This window comes from Suncus etruscus, chromosome 9, assembly GCF_024139225.1.
Source record: "Suncus etruscus isolate mSunEtr1 chromosome 9, mSunEtr1.pri.cur, whole genome shotgun sequence".
NCBI classification, from domain to species: domain Eukaryota; kingdom Metazoa; phylum Chordata; class Mammalia; order Eulipotyphla; family Soricidae; genus Suncus; species Suncus etruscus.
The window spans coordinates 63,356,485-63,380,276 of record NC_064856.1 but is presented as its reverse complement, the minus strand read 5'-3'; the positions used below and the strand labels follow the sequence as shown (position 1 = coordinate 63,380,276).

The 23,792-nt window shown below is 42.8% G+C and overlaps 2 protein-coding genes across 4 annotated transcripts in view; one reads left to right on the top strand and one right to left on the bottom strand.

Moving 5' to 3' along the window:
* The window catches only part of LOC126018963 (40S ribosomal protein S4, X isoform-like), a 965,922-nt gene that overhangs the window by 422,774 nt on the left and 519,356 nt on the right, over positions 1-23,792 (top strand). The gene's annotated exons all lie outside the window — the stretch shown is intronic.
* The window catches only part of BMAL1 (basic helix-loop-helix ARNT like 1), a 120,416-nt gene that overhangs the window by 8,314 nt on the left and 88,310 nt on the right, over positions 1-23,792 (bottom strand). Inside the window, exons 9-18 of the mRNA XM_049781121.1 lie at positions 22,429-22,508; positions 17,855-17,947; positions 16,269-16,386; positions 13,011-13,160; positions 10,947-11,193; positions 9,063-9,169; positions 7,656-7,806; positions 6,846-6,934; positions 5,206-5,314; positions 2,303-2,396 (exon numbers count right to left, since the gene is read on the bottom strand). Of these exons, the coding sequence (XP_049637078.1) occupies positions 2,303-2,396; positions 5,206-5,314; positions 6,846-6,934; positions 7,656-7,806; positions 9,063-9,169; positions 10,947-11,193; positions 13,011-13,160; positions 16,269-16,386; positions 17,855-17,947; positions 22,429-22,508 (1,238 nt within the window). The remainder of the gene's footprint in view (positions 1-2,302; positions 2,397-5,205; positions 5,315-6,845; positions 6,935-7,655; positions 7,807-9,062; positions 9,170-10,946; positions 11,194-13,010; positions 13,161-16,268; positions 16,387-17,854; positions 17,948-22,428; positions 22,509-23,792) is intronic.

The window sequence follows — 23,792 nt, the reverse complement described above, 5'->3', positions numbered from 1 at the left end:
ACCCCCAAAACAAAACAAAACAAAAGCCAGTAGCGGGGTATTTTTTGTAATACCAAAAGTGTCTAAAATTGATTGAGAAGCAGGGTTAGGGAACCCATTGTAAGGAGACAGTAGCTCAATTATAGATGAAGAAACTAAAGGTAACAACAGAACTAAGCATTGCCTGCATATAAGGGACAGGTACCTGGCTCAGACTAAATGTATGTGTGCCTTTTTTCTGAGTTACCAAATATCAAGCACTTCCATTTGATAAATATCTCAGATTAAGACTGCCCTAATACATAGTGAACATGTGTTTAACATGTTGCCCCATGATAAACATACTAAAACTAGGTTAGGGCTTAAAAATTGTACATGAACTCATGGTAGAAGCAGTCTTCCAACTCTGAACTGTCTGAGTAATAATCTATACTTGAGTTTACTGACTTTTAATCTTTTGGGGAAAATGAAATATTTCCTATAGAAACTTTTGTAGATGATTTATGTATAATATAGGAATAAAGCTGACCTAAACGGAGTCCTGAACTTACTACTCTTCTCACCAACTGCTCCTGCCCTATCTCACCTGCCACATTGCACTGCAGGTAATTCAAGCCCCTCAGAAGTGAACTTGTGAGAATCCAGGTTCTGTGCTCTTATAGTTTGTGCTCTATGAGTCTCAACTGTGTAAATTATGCATATTTTTTGTTTGGTTTGGTTCGGTTCTGGGGGCAAACCCAGCTGTAGTCAGGGCTTACTCCTGGCTTTGCAAAATGCCCTATTCATTGTACCATAGCTCCAACCTGATAAATAATGCAAAATCCTTCTATGTTTAGGAAATAAAAAACCTAAAGTCTAAAGATAATGTTTTGAGTGGACCTAATCTATACTAATAACAGGCACTATAATGAGATTTACCTTGAAAATTCTCTGGCAAATATGAAAACTGGTGGTTTCTAAACGTACTTAGAAAAAGTCTTCTCGGGGCCGGGCAGTGGCGCTAGAGGTAAGGTGTCTGCCTTGCCTGCGCTAGCCTAGGACGGACCGCGGTTCGATCCCCCGGTGTCCCATATGGTCCCCCAAGCCAGGAGCGACTTCTGAGTGCATAGCCAGGAGTAACCCCTGAGCATCACCGGGTGTGGCCCAAAAACCAAAAAAAAAAAAAAAAAAAAAAAAAGAAAAAGTCTTCTATGCAGTTCTTCATGGGAACTAGCGATAAATTACTTCTGTCCAATGAGGTATATTGGGACCCGAGAGATAGCACAGTGGTAGGGCATTTTCCGTGCATGCAGCCAACTCAACACAGATCTGGGTTCCATTCCCAGCATCCATATGGTCCCCTAAGTCTGCCAGGAGCAATTTCTGATCACAGAGCCAGAAGTAACCTGAGCGCCGCCAGGTGTGGCCCTCCCACCCCACCAAATCTAATGCAGTCATATCAGAGAATACCATGGCAACAATTCCTGCGTTATTCCAGTGTATTTGTTATTTCCAAAAGCATATCTAGCCTTTCTAAAGCATTTCTGGTGGTACTGCCTTTTTGTTTGTTTGTTTTTGGGTCACACCTGATGGCACTCAGGGTTTACTCCTGGCTCTGCACGCAGAAAATCACTTCTGGCAGGTATGGGGACCATATCAGATGCCAGGATTCGAACCACCATTCATCCTGGAGTGGCTGCGTGTAAGACAAATGCCCTACCACTATGCTATCTCTCCAGCCCCTGGTACTGCCTTTCTAATATATTCAATAGGCACTATTTTTTCATTGAAAATGCCTGGCAAAAAAAAATAGTTTTCTGGGTTTTTTTGGAGGGGGCACACCTGGAAGTACTCAGGACTTAGTCCTGGTTCTCTGCTCAGGGATCACTCCTGGAGGGGCTAAGGGTCCACATGTGGTGCCAGGAATTGGATCCAGTCTGCTGTGTGCAAGGCAAGTGTCCTACCCTACTGTATTACACTATCTCTCTGGCCCCAAGAACTAATCTTCTATGTGAGCAGCTCATCGGTTCTCTCCATGGTTGCTCTTGAATTGTTCCCTCGTTGCAATATAAAAATAGTTCTCCATTCCTTAGAACAATTGCTCTCTGCCTTCCTCCACTCAAACTGAATAAATTTCAAGGTTGCCAAGTCTCCATAGACCCACCAGTATACTTTTGTACTTTTGTACGGAGCCTTTACTAATGACTTTACTCTGAGCAAAAGGAGTCCCAGCTTGTTTTGGCAACCACAACTGAATATACTCACACTCTCAATATTTCAAAAAGTTTGGTAAGAAGCCTTTTAAATGAGAGGTATTCCTTAGTCTAAGGTTCAGCAGCCTTACCCTCTTGCCTCCTGGAGAAGAGGCATCAGGGGGAGGTGTACTTGTGATGTTCAGCGGGCTGGAGCCACAGCTGGAAGGCGATGACCCTCTTATCCTGTCAAAGAAAAAAGGAGTTAACTACATTTTTGTCTTTCCTTGCCCCTGTGCCCCAGTAGGTCTAGGTTTGTTGAGGGATGAAGATGTGGACTAGGAATGGACAACCATTTTTTTTCGACAACCATTTTCTATAAAAGAAATATAGCCTATGTATTTTAGGCTAGGGAGGCTATATTATTTATAATATATAATAGATATATAGTCTCAGCTCTGCCAATATATAGAAATGATTGGCATGGCTGTGTTTCAATAAAAGTATAAAAAAGTCAAGTGAAAACTATGTTTATACTATAGGGAGCTGATTAAGGGGTCATTGACAAAGCCCTTCAAAAAGGGTTTCCATTTCAGATTGGTGAATTTCAAGTGACCAGTTTTTATATCCTCATAGAATAGAGGTTTTTAGATTGGAGAAGATAGAAGTTCAGCTTCTTATTTTAACTACCATGTACTAGAATCCTCAGAGAATGCTTTCTCCTTTTACCTACAAACGCTGTTTAGTTAATTCCCTTAAGTGACAGAGGATGCTAGGATGACTTATACATAGCTATTAAGTCATCATGAGCAGCAGCAGCAGCACTAACTGGTTTTTGTTAATGTCATCTTCTAAGGCAATAGGGTATGGGAAAAATTGGGTCCAGGTCTTTCTCCGCCAAAAAAAAAAAAAAAAGAAAGAAAAAGAAATTTTCTTAGCATAAGTTTTTATAGAGGGGAAAAAAAGAATTACAAATGCATGTAAATTCTTGTGAGGCTGAAGGACCCAAGAAAAGGAAATTATGGTTTGGCAAAGAAATTAGAATTGGGTGCCAGTTGTGTGAGCAGCAGGTTCCTGGCTCCTATATGGACGAATACAGCTTGTTGGTCAGCCTGGGATCCCTCATCTACTCTAGAAGTCCTTTAGCTCTTGGTTGTTTCTGACTTGTTCTGTAGACTGGTGAGTGAACAAGTTTATAAACTCCTTCAAGGAAGAGTACAGCTCTCTATACAATATATTGAGCACACCCAGAGGCTACTAATGGTTACCAAGAAACTGCTGAATTAATGTTTCACCTTTCCCTAGATAAAAACATAATAAAACCAGTTTGACAGGATCCTCATTTTGGGATTGCCTTTTCATTGTCATTTTATCCTTAAATCTAGGTCTTAGGATATTCATGGAGTAGATAGCAGTCCTGGGTATTAAGTATAGTCACCTTCATCTCTTCCTATTCCTACTCAACTTCAGACAATGCTTACATTAACTCACCACTTTGAGTGCCTGCTCAGTGTGCTACAATATATGTGTTTCTGCTTTATTCTCAATAGAAACAGTTCAGCATCACTTATGATTCTTAGAATCTTCCATGGTAGCTTCGTGGCCATTAGCCTAGGCAGCTGCCTTTTAAACTGTGATCATGCCTCAAAGAGGAAATCCCATGCCATCGCAAACTCCAGTCCAGGCCATCTTCTTGCCCTTTCTCCCCTGCTTGCTCAGGAATGCTCCTTTTTTTATCATAAAGAATATACTTTGCGGGCCCGGAGAGATAGCACAGTGTTGTTTGCCTTGCAAGCAGCCAATCCAGGACCAAAGGTGGTTGGTTCGAATCCGGGTGTCCCATATGGTCCCCCGTGCCTTCCAGGAGCTATTTCTGAGCAGACAGCCAGGAGTCACCCCTGAGCACTGCCGGATGTGGCCCAAAAACAAAAACAAAAACAAAAGAATATACTTTGCAAAGAGATGAGAACATGTTATATTGTTGGCTGGTTGGTAAGCACTGGTATATATAGTTCCTGGACAGAACCTGATCCTCTCTGCCTACACCCCTTCATCTGTCTGAGGCAGACACAAGCAGTCTGTTCTATCATTCCAGCGGGGCAGGAACAGGCTACAACCCACCTGGATAAGAGGCTTTCTATGGGCAATTGGAAAAAAATCAGCCGCCAGTTACCTGAGAGAACCAATTCAGGGGGATATGTTCTCTTTCCTGTGATTTACTCTTATGTCTGCATTTCTAGGAAGTTGAATACTTTCCCTCTCCCCTAAATTTAAAAGGACTTATTATATCTGCTTCTGTCTCAAGAGGTAGATTAAGTTTAGAGTGCTCATCCCATTCTAGGAAATTTCCTGAGTTCCTGTTTAATTCTAAAGCATTCCTCAGAGATACTGCCTCTCTCTCTTATGGCTTACATCAACAAACCAAGAAGGTAAGAAAACTCAAATACAGCCAAGTGAATAGGGGCTCAAGTACACTTTTTTTTTTTTTTAATGTGGAAAGAAGAAAGGGAAAGGTATGACTAGCTGATATGGCTTGGTCTCTATTACTAGCCCTAGGCAGCTCTCTGGAAGAAGATGAATGTTTGGTTAAGGGCCTGTTCACTGCAGCTCACAGCTTTGCTCCTGCAGCATGAGTATAACTGTTCAACCAGCTTCACTGGAAGCTCCTTGAGTCACATAAGAAGCCATAAAGTTGAGCTCCCCAAAGAAATTCTGCCCAGCATTAGACTATTTAGGTTTAGCTTCTCTAAGGCATTAACAGGAGCAGATTCATGTGATACCCTCAATTTCAGCACTGCTGATGCTGGTCTGGATGATTCTTTGTTAGCAGTGGAGTAGTGGGCAGACTGGCCTGCATACTGCAGGATATTTAGCAAGGAACATGTTTTCTCTCTTTGCTAGATGTCAAATAGCAATCTACACCTAGTTTTTACAAATTAAGTCCCAGATGTTATAAAACATTCCTTGGTGGGGAGATGGGAGCTGGAGGAGAGGGCCCAAAGTGCTCTGGGTTGAGAATCACTGGTTTAAGGTACAGCCAGAAGAGATCACTTGCCTATGGATTTCCATAATTTCCTCAGCAATCATTCGACCAATTTTTCCTGCCCCAGCCCTGGTTCCTCCTGGAATTCCTGGAACAGTAGGGTGGGTTCTCTTTGGACCACCTGTAACAAAGGAACATGAGAGTGGGAAAGGGGAAAATTGAAGAAATGCTATCACAGGTTAAACTACAACCAGTTCATCCCCCAAACACTTGAAGTTCTAATGTTCGAATGGAACTAACTTCTCTCATCACTCAACATCCAGTTACTACTGAAAACCACTGTGCTGAGCAATGGGAGAGTCTGCATGTTGCCTGCAAGGAGCTCACAGTCTAACAGAAATACAGACAAGAAGGAGATGGGCTGTAGCATTGTGAAATGTCTGACACCCAATGAGGCACCCAACTCATCCAGGGCCAGGAGCAGCTTCCTTGAAGAGTAGGACTCTAAGCCAATCTTGAGAAAGAAACAAATTAGTCAGAAACAAAGAGAAAAGTATTCCAGCCACAGCCACCAACATAGGCAAGGGCTGAGGCAAGACAAAGTGCCAGGGACTGCAATAACAACCAACCATGACCATGAGGGTGTGGCAGATGAAGCAGAGGTCTTGATTCGCATGGCAATGAATGTAAAAGGGACAGGAGGATCAAAGGATTTTACAGAGAAAAGGCACAGGCTTGTGTGGGGGTTATGAGAAAGCTCATTGCGTGAAGAAGGAACTCGAAATGGGAGTAGGATAAGATACCAGGATTGCCAGATATCTGCAGTGATCACAGCAACAGATGAAGGGAAGCAGAGCAGTGATGGCAAGGGAAGGGGTAGAGATTCATGATTCATCAGGAGGGAGGCAAGAGTCCAGATCTCTTGGCCTGACTTAATGAGAGAGAAAGAGAAGAGGAAGAAAGAGAATGTGCATAAGCTAGCTTTGGATTTGCTAAATCAGACACCTCTGGGACTCCAGGAAGCAGTTATAAAGACAGAGCTGGAGCTCAGGAGAGAGACTAGATGTCAAAGTCGCTGACTGAGGAAGATTGGATCAAATAGAGCAGCCCCAAGAAAGGCTGAGTATCAAGTGCAGGTATAGGGGTTTGGGGTTGAGCACCAGGTCAGAGCCCCATTGGGTATGGTACACACCTTAGTGCTGACAGACACTCTTCTCCCACCATGGTTGAGTGACTATCCCTCAAATATCACCTGATATCCCAGCCTCCACACAGCAAGGGGAGGTTGGCACCAGAGCAGCAACTGGTGTGCTACTGCAAATGCCTTCTGGGATCCAGCACCTTCCAGGTATTCCAGCTCCCTGGAAGCAAGCTGCCAGTATCCTTGGTGCTCAGCCCCTCGACACTTCCCTTGTTATCTACACAATATGGTGGTGGTGGGGGCGGTACCAGTGTTGGCAGAAAGAGCTGGAATAATAGTATAGTGGGTAGGGTGTTTGTTTTGTATGCAGTCAACCTGGGTTCAATCTCCAGCATCCCATATGGTTCCCCCAACCCAAGCACCACTAGGACTAATTCCAGAGCTCAGAACCAGGAGTAACCCCTGAACACCACTGGATATGGTCCCAACCCACCCTCACCCCCCACACACACACCAAAAAGCTGAGGGGAGATTTAATTGGCCATAAACAGCTTCTCATGGCAACAGTTACCTTCTCCAGTGGGCAGCATGTTGTCCATGCTGTGGGGGGACACTGTGAGCTGCGGGAAGCTGGGATCTCCGCCTTCCAGGACATTAGCTCTATGAACATCCCAGAAAGAAGGAAACATGAATCAGACCCACTTAGAATCATGTACCTTTCCCCCTCGTCCAGATGTCTGCTGTCCACATGGCTGAGCAGTCTCCTCACCACTGGAGGACACAATGGACAGTGTCCCAAGCAGTAGCTTCACTGCCTGCTGGGTCTTCCAATTTGTGTAGGACAGTCCTGCGCAGGTGTGGCTGCAGCAGTGCACCACCTCCCACAGCCAGTCCTGGTCAAATAGGAGCCTTTCTTGCTCTGCTACCCCTCTGGTGGCAGTCTCTGAGGCAACATTCTGTCAGCCAGTGTTTGGGTTACCTGCTTGGAGCTGCAGACACCAACCCAACCTCAGTCAAGGCTAACAGGAGCAGGCATGTTCGTGTACCTTCATGGGGTTGCCAACCTTTTCCTCTAGAGCAGGACCTGTGGTTGCCCAGAGAGCAAGGCTGTCAAAGCTCAAAAGCTGACTATGTTCCTGGGAAAGCAGGGAGGCTCTTTCAAGGAGCAATTCCACAGGCCAGCCACCTCTGTGGTATGAAACTTAAGAATGTCTTCTGTTAACAGCCCTTCTGTTTATAGTCCTGAGGTTTCACAGGCTATTAGCAAGTTAGCTTTAAGGGATGTGAGACTGATCACTATCTGTACCCCTTTCCGAGATAAAGCACCCAAAGTATTTCTTATTGATTTAGGGGAATATCTGATATAGGGAAAAGTGCTTACAAAACAACAGTATTGGTGGAGACGATGTATTCTACTTCCTTGGTCCAAGGGTTCATGAAACTGAACCAGCGACTCCGTAGTGTGATGAAAGAACCGTCTTTGATTTTAAATTTATAGCAATTAGTCGTAATCTTTTCTCTTGTCTGTAAAACTAAAAATATAAAGAAATTACAATTCCTCAGATTCATGTATTAAATTAACCAAATTCCAAGCACACTCAGGCAAGACATTTTCATTTTTTAATGCAGGAAGGCAGTGGGAACTTCAGAACATAAGGTTTCTGGGGGTTGGTTTCAGAGCCTTCAGATTAATTTGTGAACCTGTCACTATTTATCTGAGTATATAGAATGAATGCAATCCAGGAAGTTGTAGGCAATAATTGGATGCATTCTAGACAGATAAACTGGGAGCTACTATGAAAGAACAAATGAAAAGGCACTATTTAAAATAAGTCCTATTCTATGCCATCATAATATCTGAAGGAAGTTTGGCATTCCTAGGACATGGGATTCAGAGATTTCTCAACTATTCAAACTAAATTCTTTCATGTAACCAATGTAACCTGTATTTCCATGTGCCACCTTATATCCTGCACCCTGAGAAGGCAGGAAGGCAGAGGAAGTAAAGGATGAGTACAGGTCCTGCACAAGACAGGAGGGAAATCTCAGCAGTAGTAGGAATGGTGGTGTTTGATGTGGCAAGAACAAGAAACCTTTGGAGATGGAAAACAAGTAGGAGATGAGTGGATGATTGGTGGAAATGAGAAGGAAGGTAGAAGCAAGGAAATGCAGGATCTTAGATACTCACCAAAGGCATTTGGGCCTGAGTCTAAGGGTAGCATGCTTTACACAGGTAGGATGTTTTATAGATGAGGTAAAGATGGACTGGATGGGATGGAATGGGGATGCCTGTTAGATGTCTGTTAAATGGTCAGGTGGGTCCAAGAGCTTGAAAAAGGTTACAGCTGTGACGATGGCAGAAAGGGGTCTCTCTGGAAAAATCAAGTCTGAGATGAAAAAGTCTGGGTACAGGAAGGACTAAAGAAAGGTCAATGACTTCTCTTATAGAAGGCTACATACATACATATGTAGCTGTATCCTTTTTTTTTTTTTGAGGGGGGTCAAACCCTGTAGCACTGAGGGGTTACTCTTGGTTCTGCACTCAGAAATTACTCCTGGTAGTACTCAGGGGACCATATGGGATGCAGGGGATCAAACTAGGGTCATCTGAATACAAGGCAAATGCCCTACCTGCTCTGCTATCACTCTGGCCCATGTGGCTGTATCTTTAGACAAGAGGGAAATAAAGAAGACAGTGTAGGACTCTCATTTTTCTGGAAAGCTATTCAGAGAGTTATTAACAGAAGCAGGGAAATATTTGCAAATATATTTTTATGGCCCAGCTTACCTTGCCTATGACAATCTGCAAGATGTCCTATGTCATCTTGGTGAAAATATTCATAACATGACGTGCCTAGAAGTTCTTGTGGTAAATATGCCAAAATAGCTGTTGCCCTAAAAATAAAGGGAAGTTATTGAAGGAAGGAAGGAAGGAAGGAAGGAAGGAAGGAAGGAAGGAAGGAAGGAAGGAAGGAAGGAAGGAAGGAAGGAAGGAAGGAAGGAAGGAAGGAAGGAAGGAGGGAGGGGGGAGGAAGGAAAGGAGGGAGGGAAGAAGGAAGGAAGGAAGGAAGGAAGGAAGGAAGGAAGGAAGGAAGGAAGGAAGGAAGGAAGGAAGGAAGGAAGGAAGGAAGGAAGGAAGGAAGGAAGAACAAATTCAGATTATGAGTAATATCTCTGTAGCAGATGAGCCCTTCTCTTAGTGAGAAGAAGGTCAACACTTCCTCAGGTGTATTTTCCCCTATGTGACTAAATTGAATTGAGGTAATAGAATTAAACAAAGAAGCTGTCAAAGGAACTATTGTCACAAATGCAATTCTAGGAGACTTAAAAGTAGTGAGTATAAAGATGCAGTGGAAATGTAAACTCCAGCTAAGCCTCTCCTTTTATTAATCACTTTGTCTAAGGATAATCAAATATATTCCATTACAACAGGACCACAAGGACCTTGAAAAGTGGCAAATTTAAAACATAAATAAAAATATCTTTCAAAAAAGTAAAAATGGCTATCTCAAGTATCAGAAAAAGTATAAGTTTAAGGCTCTGTTCCCAATCCCGACATGCTCAGTAACCCCTATGGGGTTCCAGGGATCAAATCCAGGTAGGTGGCATTCAAGGCATGCACCTACTTGCTGAACTCTCTCTGGCCCTTTATGGGAGTACCTTTAGAGAGACAGCAGAGAACAGTGGGAATTTCGAGACTACCAATTAGTTGATGAGTCCTTGAAGGGTAATGAGGCTGAGTGTAAGCTCCTCATTCACCCCAAACAGGACTGGACTAGACTAGTGCATCCAAAAGAATTTTCTGCCATGACAGAAATTACCTTGCATGGACCATAAGCAACAGGTAGTTTACTAAGTCCTTAAAATATGGCTAACTATCTGGGAAATTATATTTTGGGGGGGTTTCTGAGAGGGGGCCATACCAGATGGTACTCAGGAGTTACTCCTGGCTTTATGCTCAGGATTCACTCCTGAGGGTCTTAGGGGACCATATGGGATATCAAGGATTGAACCTGGTTTGGCCCCATGCATGCAAGGAAAATGCTCTACCCTCTGTACTATCACAAAGGCCCCAAGAAATTACATCTTTAATTGAAATTTAAGTGAATATATGAGTTATCATTGACAACTGTTTTTAGACAGGTTCAGATTATGTTTTCTGTTCCATATCTTATATTTTAGAAACTCAATGCCCTAGGACAGTGATGGCTAACCTTTTTGAGCTCAAGTGCCCAAATTGCCGCACAATGCCCAGTCCTTCCAATGGCCAGTCTGGCCCTGTTGCCAGGTGAGCTGCAAAGGAGACACCAGCACACTTGCCTCCTGCTGCGCCTCATATCTTAATTGCAGCGCCCTTCCTGTGTGCCAGCTGCAAGGCCTTCGCGTGCCACTGCTGGCACGCGTGCCATAGGTTGACCATGGAGGCCCTAGGACATTTCATTCAGCCCAGTTATGGCCCAGTAATGGCCACTAAACAAATGTAAGTTTTGACATGCCAAAGAATGACAGAGAAAACCTCTGTGTTTATGAAAAACATTCTCCTGGATCTCATATTTTTAGCAGAGGTCACTATTCTCTCTCTGAGACAGTCAATAGGTAGTCCTTATCAGTTTTTTTTCTTTGCTCATGGATAAAAACTAGTATTATTCTAGGGCACTGTGAAGGCTCTTACCTCTGGTCTACAAAAACAAACTTCCCATCTATGGCGTGCCGAGAAACATATTCCATAGACTTCACCCTGATTTCCCCATTGACTGGCTGTGGAACCACATGAGAATGTAGCCGTCCAATGGCGACAAGGCAGCTAAGATTACAGCCCTCATTGTCAGGTTCATTATCTTCATCCAGACCCATTTTTGTGGGTGGCCAGCTTTTCAGATAGCCTGTGCTATGGATTGTGCAGAAACTTTTTCGATCTGCTGGAAAGCAAAGTCCATGGTTAATGTCAGTGCAGCTTTGGACACAGAAGTATATAGGTGGCCTAGGATTATGGGGATAGTCAAAAACAACAACAAAACAGAGTACTTATTATTTATCTGGGTATCTAGTGAGAGAAGATAAAAATAAAACTATTACCCAATCATGTACTTAACAAAGCAAGTTACAGTCCAAGGACATATCCAAGGATGTGTGCAATTAGTCCAGAGAGGATGGGAGCCCAGGAAAAGTGGGGCAGTGGGATAATGGTGAGTCTAGAGAACATGTACTGGATGCATGAAAGATTTGGAAAGTAGATCAGAGTGGATTATAGGGTATTAGATCATTTGATAATAAATATATCTATCATTTTTACTGAGGGAATAAAAAGTTGTATTTTTTTTTTAATTTAAAAATTCTGGCCACACCTGGGAAAGCTCAGGGCTTACTCCTGGCTCTGTGCGCAACTGGCTCTGTCCTCCTGGCAGGACTCACAGGACTATCTGTGGATCAAATTTGGGTCAGTTGTGTGCCAGCCAAGCACCTTTACCTTTCTCCTTGTCCTGAGAAAATGGAGAGTTTCTCAAGGTATTTAGGGGGAAAAAAGAGCAAACTCAGATTTTGAATTGGATGCTCTTGGAGCCTAGAAAGACAAACATACTGAAGTCAAAGGGACTGCAACATGGCAGGCTGCACAGAGGGAGCAGTAAAGGTGGCATGGTTTGCTTCTGGGATAGGACTGTTATCATATGATACCAGACTTTAACCAAACCCTCCCTCACACATAACCTTATAACTGCAACTATAGGAAAGGGCCAGAGTGAAACCTGGAGTCCAAGGGATGGAAAACTTTTAAGGATGAGCTGGGGGGAAGGGAGATAAATTCCAAACAGAGGTGCAAGCCTGTACTTAGGCTCTGGATAGGAAGGAATGGTTCAAGGCACAGGAAAGAAGCAGCATGACTGAGAAGCATTATAGTACAACTCCTAACCCTAATAAAGTAAAAGTGTAGGGAAAAATTGGGGAGAGGTCTCCTTCCAGGCTTCTAATGGACCCAACTGGGTGGATGATGGTATCCTTCAAAGTAGAACTCAAGTGATGATTTTCACTGTGTCATGTTTAAGATACCCCGGAGGCAGAAAAGCAGGTAGGTTTCAGAAGCCATTCATTTATGGATTTGGAGTTCAAGATAGAAATCTGTGCTAGAAATAGAAACTTGCAGGCTCCCTTCCTATCCATAGCAGTGAAAGCATAGGGAATGGTGGACACTCTATAGAGATTGAGTCTCCAGTTTTTCTACTCTTGTAAAAAGGAGCTGAAGCTGGAACAAAAGAGGAAAGGCCATAAAATCAGCCAGGAGGAGGGCTAAAGCTGGAACAGAAGAGCAAAAGTCATAAAAATTGTCAGGAAGAGGGCCTGGTGTGGCCAACGTGGTAAAGACAAAAATACGTTTTGATAGAAATCTAAGGAAGAGAACACTTCAGGATGGAACTAAAACGTCTAGAATATTTAGCAACCTGTTGGTGGGTCATTGGCACATGCAGTGGGTGTCAGTGGGTGTCAGTAGGTTGGTATTGGGCAGATGGAGCAGATGGAACTGTGGCTGACAGTGGACTTTCCCAGTGAAGGCAGAACAAGTTCAATCAAGGAGCTTCCCTAGTCATTTCAGTCATGGTGACAACCACCAGGACTTCCCAGTTCTATCCTAGAGGGTGTACTGATGTCTGCAGCCTGGGCACCCACTATTCTGACAAAACAGGAAGCACTGAGAATGCCATCAGTGCCTTATGAGGATGCTGAAGGATTGTTCAATGGTTACCTTTTTTCTTTGAGCAGGTGGAGGGGAAATCCTTGTCTTCAACCTTTACTGAAGGCCTGTTACACTTCATTCTACAGAAGAAAGAACGTCGTGCTCCAGAACATAATCGGGATGGCCCAGGGGTTATATCTGTTTTAACTGGAAGTCCAGCTGCAAATCAATACACAAAATGGGATAAACCAAGAGTAGTGTTTGCCAGGAGGGGAGTGTGACTTGCACAAAGCCTTTTCTTTCCTGCTTTGCCTCTTTATTTTTGGCCATATCTGGTGGTGCTCAGTGCTTACTCCTGACTTTATATTCAGAGATCACTCCCAATGATGCTCAGAGACCTGAGATGGGATGCTGAGGATTGAATCTGCAGTGTACAAGGCGAATGCCCTACCCATATACCCTTGCCTCACGACAAGTGACATGAGACAATATCTCTCCTCAGTTTAGGTCTTTGCTCAATATAATATGGATAGGTGCAGTGCACCTATCTAAGTATGCAGAATGAAACTATGGGATCCATTGCCTAGGTGTTCTGGGTGATAAAACTACCAGAAGTTTCTCTGTCCAACAGGGACTGTAAAATGGGAATGAAAATTCACTAAAAATGATTAATCATAACCCCAAATATAGGACTGGTTAACGCCAATAAAAGGGCACAAAGGGGCAGAAAGGACCAGGAGGATTGCCACAAGAAAACAAAGGGAGGTCCGGAGAGATAGCATGGAAGTAAGACATTTGCCTTGCATGCAGAAGGACTGTGGTTCGAATCCGGCATCCCTGAGCCTGCCAGGAGTGATTTCTGAGTGTAGAGCCAGGAGTAATCCCTGAGCACTGCTGGGTGTGACCCAAAAACCAAAAACCAAAAACCAAAACAAAAAAAAAAAGAAAGAAAGAAAACAAAGGGAGAAAGCAGAACTGCCTGTTTTTGCAAGCCTTGAACAAAACCCAGATGCCTTCTTCTCACAGATTCTCAGTTCTCTCTCTAGACCCTTGCTCTCCACCATCACAGCCACAAGCCTTATGCAGCTGTGCAACATGGACTAGAGTAGCTGACAGTGTGAAGACACAGCATTTCAAAGGCCAGTTTTTCACATTCTGAAAGAATAATTTAGGTTTCCTGGGTTAAATATAAGATTAAAATGTATGTTTCTTCTCACTTTCAGTGTGGCTGCCTGAACACTGAAGACCACATGCTTGGTTCTATCCATGGCTAACTGTCCACATCCCCTGGATTGCGTGCAGTGTTCTAGCCCAGCTGAACTAGAGACCCTGGAAGTGGTCTAGGCCTCTAGTCCTGATAAAAACACAGATTAGGACAGCATAGAATGTGAGGCTACATTCATGTCTGAGGACACTAGTGCCCATACTTACTGTGAGCACAACTCCCAGAGGAGTGGTCACCACCACTCAGGGCTCCTGCTTCTCACTCCAACAATCTCTCCCTACAATGCGCCCCCTCCCCCAAGCTCTTCCTTAGAACACCTAACTCAAGTCCTGTACTGTGTCCCTATGGACAGAGAACTAGGTGGCCCAGCTTCTCCTCCCCTACTGTGTATTCTGCTCCAGAAGCACCAAGCCAAGTGGCAGCATGTCTCAGCTCCCACTCTAGCTTCCAAATGGTTTCCTTTGCTCTTCTGCTCCCTTCACTACCTGGAAAACATAGATTCATCTCTTCAGACACACCTCACTTGTCATCTATGTGATGACGCCTATCCCTACACCCACATGAGAATTACTCATCCTTTCTTGATGCTGGATGCCCCTATTATAAAGGTACTGTTTTTCTTTTTTTCTTTTTTTTTTTTTTTTTTTTTTGGTTTTTGGGTCACACCCGGCAATGCTCAGGGGTTACTCCTGGCTGTCTGCTCAGAAATAGCTCCTGGCAGGCACGGAGGACCATATGGGACACCGGGATTCGAACCAACCACCTTTGGTCCTGGATCAGCTGCTTGCAAGGCAAACGCTGCTGTGCTATCTCTCCGGGCCCGGTACTGTTTTTCTTTGTCTCCCTGATTATATGACATGGAAAGCCTTAAAGGCCAAATACATTATTTTTTTTCTTCTTGGGTCATAAATAAAATTTCAAAACCAGGCTATAAAAAGCAACAGGAACCAGGAGCTGTACTGTACTCAAAGACAGAGGAGGAGTGCCTTACTGAGAAGATGGTTTGAGAGATTCCTCTAGTGGTATTTCCTGCCACAAACTAGAACAGAGTGCTTGAAAGTAGGAGACTAGCTTGGTCATGACAGTGCTGGGCCAAGATGAATACCAACACTGATAAAGAATATGCTTACTCTGAGCTGGGAACTCTTCCACATACTTTAAATCAACTAGCACATTTAATCCTCCCAACAACTAATGAAATAGGATATTTTTAAGATAAGGAAACTAAGGCATAGAACAGTTATAATAATTTGCTCAGGGTCTCACAGCTTGTAAATGGTGGGGCCAGAGCCCACATTCTTTAACTACTAGTATGTACAGCTTTCCATGAGCCTGGAGGGGCCTTATACAAGAGGCTAGAAGAGGGTACAGGAAACTGAGGGGTAGGGACAGAATAGAAACTCTAGATCTGATATCTGAGAATGGAGCCAGGAATAATCCCTGAGCGCTGCCAGGTGTGATCCAAAAACCAGAAACCCTAGATCCACTACTGGTGCAAGGAAGCCTAAAGGGGAACCAAGCTAATGAGGATCTGTATAAGTCAAGAAAGTAATTCAACTTCATTATTTAAATTTTTTTGTTTTATGAGTTCTGCATGTGTGCAATTCAGATAGATGTGACTGAGCAGGTCAGGATGAACAAAGCATACTGGTATGAACCCCTGAAACTTAGCGACACACACTGGGTTTCTGAATTCTGAAAATCAATGAAGCTAATCAAAGTAGTTATTTTTCTTCTCAGTGACTTAGGACATTTACACTTTTTCTTTAAAAAAAATTTTTTTTTCTTTAAGGCCAAACATGAGGTATAGAAATAAGTCCACTCTGCATGGGCAACAAACGTGTGCTGGGGACACAGCAGTGTGTGTGGAAGAGGGTGCAGCGTGCACTCTACTCTGGCTCTACACATATGTGTGGTGCTGGGAAAACAGGGACCACCCACCATATCTGCCCGACCATATTTATATTTGGGGGACTGCTTCTGAGCCACACTTAGCTGTACTCAGAGGACCATATGGTATCCTGAAGATTGAACCCAGGTCAGCCAATGTAAGCAAGTGCCCTACCTGTGGTCTACCTCTCCAGCCTCCCATCCCCACTCACTTTTCGCATCAATGAGCCGCTCCCGGGGTGCAGTGTCAGAGGAGGAGAGTTGCTCCTTGACTTTGGCAATATCTTTTGGGTGCAGGTAGTCAAACAAACTCTGCCCGATCAGATCATTCTGCAGAAAAGGCAGTCAAAGAATGACAGGTCAGCATGTAGAGTATAAAAATGCCCATCTTAGCCTTTTCGAGAGCGAGGAGTGGCCACACCCAGTGGTACTCAGGGCTTATGCCTGTCTCTAAGTTCAGGGATCACTCTGGGGCTCCATGACCATATGGGGTTCCAGAAACCAAACCCTGGTCAGCACATTCAAGGCAAGAGCCCTTTCTGCTATATTATCTCCAGCCTTTATTTTTTTAACCATGAGAATTTTAAGTATTCCAGAGGGGAACACATACATGAACACATGCACTACACATACGTGTAGTGTAGAACAAGATGACATCAGGAATTGGATTTTGATAACACACAAGCAGAAAATTACTCAATTATATAAAAAGCTCATAATTCTCTAAGGCAAGAGTCTCTCCACTGCACATATTTCTCTTTTATCTGATGCCCACAAACGCCCTTCTAAGCCCTCAGAAGCAGGGCTTTGTCTCTGTCTCACTCCTGGAACCCTCTTTTTCTTAAGCAAGTGGTGAGAGGTTGTATGTTTCACAGTCTAAAGTGGTAGGATTTTAAGAACTTTTGGAGCTGGACAGACAGTAGAGGAGTTAAGGTGTATGCCTATCATGCACCCAAATCAGGTTCAATCATCAGCACCCCACATGGTCTTCTGAGCACAGAACCAACAACAAGTAAGTCCTGACTACCTCTGGGTGTGGAACAGCCCCCATCCCCTCCTCTCCAAGTAAAGTAAAAGCACATACATTACAAAGAAAAAAAAATCCAGCCTTCTTGCAGAACTGTACTCTAAGCCTAAGAAGAGCAGAGTACTTTGATGTTTGCCTTTATGTAAGTGAGACTTTGATTCTTAAGTTTTCCTGGCATCTCCATGCAAACACTAGTATGTATATTACTGAATGAAGAAATGAGTCAAAACTTGAGGGATATATTTTATATAATACGTAAAAGTTCTGTTCTGGAAGCTCTCATAAATGTTTATCATTTGCTCCCACTAATGATAATAGAAAGAAAGATCATTGGTTACTTTTTGAAGAAGCTAAGATTCGAGAAAGCTAATAAGTGACACCTCATTGCAAACACAGCATGGGTGGATTCCCAATTTTCTTGAATTCTCAGGTTCTGTATTCTCTGCTTCCCTTTCTTCTTTGTCAGGCTGTTCCCCACCCCCACCCCTTTCCCTGCCGCTGCTATATTTATTTTGCAGCACTAAGTTATGATGCTCCTGAGATCAGAGCCAAAATTCCCAATCAGAAAATGGAACATGTTCAATGGCATTTAAGAATTGTCAATGTTTAAATTCATCATTTCTCCGTTAAAGTTTTTCTAGAAGGATGCAGTGGGGAAACAGGATAAGCTCTTCACTTGTGATTTCTCTTCTCTACTCTTATTCTTAGCAGTGGGGTGACCTGTCTGGCTGCTAGGAGGTGGCCCACCACCCACAGAAGCATAAGCAATACCTGGCTGTAGTTTAGGATCTTGAAAACAGACTCTGATACAAAGAGGATCTTCCCTCGGTCACATCCTACGACAAACAAAAATCCATCTGCTGCCTAATTAAGAGAAATGGACAATCAATTTATTACACTTTATAAAACATGATTTACAGTTACTGATCATAAACAAGGGTTTATTTCTAAAGAATCTAAAGCACAGAATTATATTCATCGAGAGTCTCAGAGGTATATTGGATATAGAATTGCACAAATGTTTATGAGAATAAGATTCTCTCCAAGGCATATTCTATGCACATGTGTAACCTAATGATTTCAAAGAAAATTCAATTGAAGGAAGTTCAATTTCAAAGCAGAATTCAGCTGAACAATTTTCCTTTGATTTTTTAAAAGTCCAGAGAAATTATATTTCCCTGACCTAATTATTATAATTCTCTATAGAATCTGAGATAGAAATAAATCTTTAAGATCAGAAATTCCTTTTTAATATACTCGCTACCATATGTCCTCAAATCGAATATCTCCACTGACATGGATCTCTCTAGGACAGCATTTAGAGTGGTATTTTCTTTCATTCTCAGTTTTGTTTTTAATGCTGTTTATTTGGATTAAGACTGGGTCATTGGCATTGCTTTCACTTATATGCCATCTTGCCCTTACACCCCAAAGTGATTCTAAAATAGGCAAAGAGCTACTGATCTCAAATATTATCCTTTGATCCAGGCACAGTGTGTCTATACCCTAAATAAAAATGCAAAAAAAAAAAAAAAGTGGGGGAGAAATATAGGGGGGAAAGTAACAAACAAAACACCTCAAACTGAAAAAATTTTGTATACCTCTCCTTCACTTTGCATACAGGTTAAAAAAAACTAAAGTGCCAATAAAGTCAGGTGTATGGACAGGACCATAGTTATTAGAATGAAGTGGACAGATAGCAAAGCTTAAGTTGAAGAGTTTAGAAGAGCTTATGTGTGCACAGGAAACATCAGACTTGTTTGTCTCCTCATCTCCAAAAGTCCTATAACACATTGGTTCAACTTCCTGCCTTATTCACTAGTCTCAGCCTGCTCTTTGGAAAATTCCAGAGAAACTTGCTTCCCTTTTTTTAGAAAAAGGCCATTGGAATTTAGCTTAATTCATCAGAAGAGAAAATGAATGCATATGCCAGAAGGAATGGTAAAAAGATGTGGGCCCTGGTGCTGGGAGGAAAGGAAAACTAGGGGAACTGGAGCACTCCTGCCCCAAGAGCGAATTTGGCAAGCCAGCAAGCCAGCAGGGAGCTGGGCTGAGCCTAAGCCTTTCCCAAGTCAGACCTCTGAGCTGGCCCAGGGGCAAGGCATGACAGGGAGGGGGAGCAACTTTCCCAGCACCATCTGCTGGAAGCCTCATTCTGTCAAGAAATAAGGTATTAATAACTTCCTCATTTGCCTTGCAGACAATCTTATTTAAGAAAAGAAATGTTTTGAGGCATTTCATTGAGGAAATGATGTGGCATAAAAGGTGCCTATGCAGAAGGTGACTGTGACATTGTGAAGAAAATGCTGGGACAAGTCAGACCTGTAGCCATGATGAGAATGAAGCAGGAGAAGGTTGCTAAAGCTGCTGGATATGGTCAAGGTTGAGAGGTTCAAAGCATTTAGTATGGTAGAGAAACACTAGCAAGGAAAGTCAAGGTGAGATGATGAGTGAAATTAGAGTATCTTTCATAGTGTATACTTAAGTGCAGATGCGTCAGACAGGGCCTTCAGAAAGGCTCAGCATTGGGAAGACAATTGAGTTAGTGAATGACACAAGGCTCTGAGGAGGGATCGGGCTAAGATTCAAAACATGGGCAAGAACAGTCTTCAAACATTATAAATGGACCATGTTGACCATACTCTGAAATTGTGTTTATCAAAGGTATTTTCAGAACACTTGGGAGTGAGGGAGAGATGAGTCAGAATCACATTGGTAAAAACAGAAGCCCAGCTCCTGCTGCCAAATGGTTCAAACATCATCTTCATGGACCCTGCCTGTAATAAAGAAGAGACCCAGAAACTGGGCACCTGGACATTGCAAGGATTAGGCAGTGCTTCATAATCATCAAACTTGTCAGAGAGGTGAGCAGAATTTCCTCAGAGGACAGATCACCACTGGCATTTCTGAAAACAGAAAACCAGGAAAGGTGCACCCAAGAAGTATTTAGCTTGAATAGCACATTAAAATCCTGTGCCACACTCTGACAAGTACTAGAAAATTACTTGGAAGTGACAATTATAAAGGATTTGTGACAAATGGAGCTTGTCATATATACATATATATACATATATATTTTAAAAAGTTCAAGGTAGAAAGGACCAGCTATAAAATTTGGAAGGTTGAGGGCACAATGAAGAGATACAGATCCTTGTTCAAAAATTAAAGATTTTTCTTTTTCCTTTCTGTTTTTGGGTCACATCCAGAAGTGCTCAGGGTTTATTCCTGGCTATGTGCTCAGGGATTATTCCTGCCAATGCTCAAGAAGAACATAGTGGTGCAGAGGATTGAACAAGAGTCAGCCACATGCAAGGCAGATACCTACCCTCCCATAATATCTCTCTGATCCCACAAATTAGTATTTTCAAAATGGTGGTGGTGGTGCATCAAACCAAGCACCAACCCATGAGTAAATTGTGCAAAATTCATGAAGCTGGCCCTGAAGTAGTCTCTCTAGAGATGTTGTACATTTAGCACATATCTCAACTCCACAAAGTCCTCCTGCAGAACATCACATGGAGAGATGGGGAGAGAATTGGGTTTGAAAAATTAAGAGTGACCCTCGTAGGTTCATCACAAACCTATAGTGAAGCCTCAAACCCACCAGTGTTTATCAGTGAGTTTCCAGAGAATATCATGCACAGACAGCAAGTACTTAGCATGTTCTTCGAATTAGTGAATGTTTGCAAGTGGAAGATGGAGGAGGCATGCCTCTCAGATCCTACAAATCACATGAAATTGCAAATGATTACCAATGATAAGCCAGAATATGGGACTTTTTATATTCAAAAACATAAGTGCACCTATAAGTGACAGGAAAACATGGCTCAATTCAGAAGCATGTTAGGGAGGACAGTATTACAGCTGTGTCAAACAGAGCATCAAATGTGATCACAAGGGAGTCACCAGCCACATTGAAGCCCACGCCAATAAGAGCATAGCTGAGATTTTCCAGTGGGTGTGGGAGCCACTTCTAGAGGGAAATGGAGCCAGATGGAGGTGGTTCTAGAAAATAAGCAACAAATGCTGTTTTGAGAACCAACTGCCATCTCTATTGCCTTTTGCTTGCCTGGAAAAAATCAAATACTCGCTCTAAAGCCTACTCTAGAATTAGGGAGTCACACCTTCTGGATAAGTTCACTATCAGGAAGGAGAACCTTTTCTGACAAGAAGGGCATCTAGCTTCCTTGAGTCTCCCTGCCCCTTTTTTCTGACTACTCTGACTGCTCAGACCTGACGACCATCTTTTGACCCTCAGAGAAGAAGTTATCTTGAGCTCTGGTGCCCAAATTCAATTGGAATGAGAGCCAGTCCCATGTCAACTAGTAACAGAGAGAACACAGACAGCCCAGATGAGGCCTACTGATCTCATCAATCCACTGCACCAGAACCTCACATTTTGTCTGGGACTGGCCATATCTGAGGAACCACATCCTATTTATTCATGAAGACTTCTGGTGAGTGCAGCTGAAAGCTTTCCAGTAATAAAGCATGGCATGATGGGATAAACAGAAAATACTGGAGTGAGTGGCAGGAGAGACTCACAGAGAAACTGCAGCCAGCCTGAGCTGAAAATGGGAAGTGATGATGTGAAAAACCAGCAGAACTACCTTCCATCTGGGGCTTGGCAGATTTCTCAAAGGAAGGTGCCAAAATTCTGTAGGGGGCTTCACCAGTGAGGTCAAATCAGGTTACAGGGAGACAGGGGCGAGAATTTTTCCTTTAAATTTTGTTTCCCTGTCATAGCTTACAGCTTGTTTCTGAATCCATCATCTCTGCCTGAAATTTCCAAGTGAAACTTGTGCTACCTGGGAGGGGACATGCTCAAGTTCCATGCGACACCTACAAGGCTCTGCAGCCATAAGCCAGAAGAATTGAGCCCAGTAGGTGAAAGTGTCCCCTCCTCTGCCTGCTTTATTTCTTGCTTTACAAAGTGTTTATAAGGTATGTTGCTCTGAGGGGATTTGGTGTGATGATTTGAGAAGGAGGCTTCTGAGCTGGTGATTAAAAGAGAAATTCTCAAATTATTATCAGTTTCAGTTCCTCTCTAAAACTTTTATGCAGGAATGAGATTCTTAATTACCTCCTATTTTTAACAATACCTTCCCTCACCTTATTCAAAAATCACACTAACATAGACCTTCAATTTTTACCTCAACAAAATTAGAAAGGGAAGAGGAAGATCTCAGGGAAAGAACAGGAAGCCTCCCCAAACAGGAAGATGAGGTGAAGGTTGAAAGAGAATGTGATCCTAACAGAGTTCAGCATATAAAAATTTCTGCATGCTTCTACTTACCAAAACTCACAAACATAAAAGTGTAAAACAATCCTACCACCCAACATACCCTGAGAATGAGGTGTTTCAATTCATCGTCTGACAGAAAAGTTGGTTTGTAGTTTGCTTCTGTATATGGATTGGTGGCACCTTATGGGGGGAGAAAAGAAGAACCTAATAAGTGGGTACACTTCATATCTAGACCATGCCTCGTTCTACCTAGCGGCCTCATACCTTCCAAATGTGGCTTAGTCCCTGGGATTTTAAATTTATCTTTTCCTCAAATAAGGCAGAAATAGAAATGGTTTTGGATACAATCCTAAAATATCAGAGAGGATACTGATGCCTACAGGAGACTATACAAGCTTATTTTTTGGTCATAATAGTGAAAAGTCAAGAAATGATTGGTGGAAGTTAAATGATTTGTTTCAAGGGTTAGGAAGACATACTTTGCTACCTTGCATATGCCAGCACCACACCACCCCCAGGTTTAATTTTTGAGGCCCTATAGTATGACTAGATGTTTTTCTTGTACCTCCAGCACTACACAGGTCTGAGCAGTACCTCATTACTTGGCCCAAGCTATCTGGCTATGTGCTGCTGGGAGTGACCCCTGAGCCCACTGAGCACTACTTGAGAGGTATGTGCCTCCCCCATCAACACCAAATTTGCTTCAAAAGGGAAGGCAACTGATCTAGAAAGCAAATTGGTAGAGACCTCTGGGAGGGTTCACTCCTCCCAACAGCTTTATTAAATGGATGTTCTTTGGAAATCATGCTGCCTGCCAAGCCCTGGGGAAATCTATTGTAGAGGGCATTTACTGTGAGTTCTTCATGGGGTAGTGGGAGTTAAATGAGCTTGGCAACCTGTAGAAATGCATTATTTCAGTAAATGCAACTTAGATTCCCAGGACTGAAAAGGGACAAGACTCATGTTTAAAATGCTGTCAATTTAGCATCATTCAGGAGGACAATAACTTAAGAGGAAAATGTCAGTGTAAATGACTTAAAATAGGCACAATGGTTAGAATAGTGAAGAAATAAAGTGGATCTAAGACAATTCTTAATACTAGAGGGAAGGAGGAAAAGAGAATGAGTCTGTGACTCACATATCAATCACTTCGGCACATACCATTGATCCCTATTCCTGCTTTTTATAATAACGAAAGCTCTGGCACCCTTTTCTTTTCAAGTTAACAGAAATTAGCTTATAATAGCTTAATCTCTAGTCATCTTCATTTATATGGATTTCCAAGTGTCATTCTCCAAGCATAGGATACATTAATACTGTTGAATAATGATCAAAAGTCAATTGGAAATCAACTGCTGATTTCTGGTGGCTTTGTGAACTACAAGACACAGTTCTTACACCACACAGATAAAAGATTTCACCAAATGCCCACTGTTCAACTTCCTCAAATAGTCCAGAGTGGCT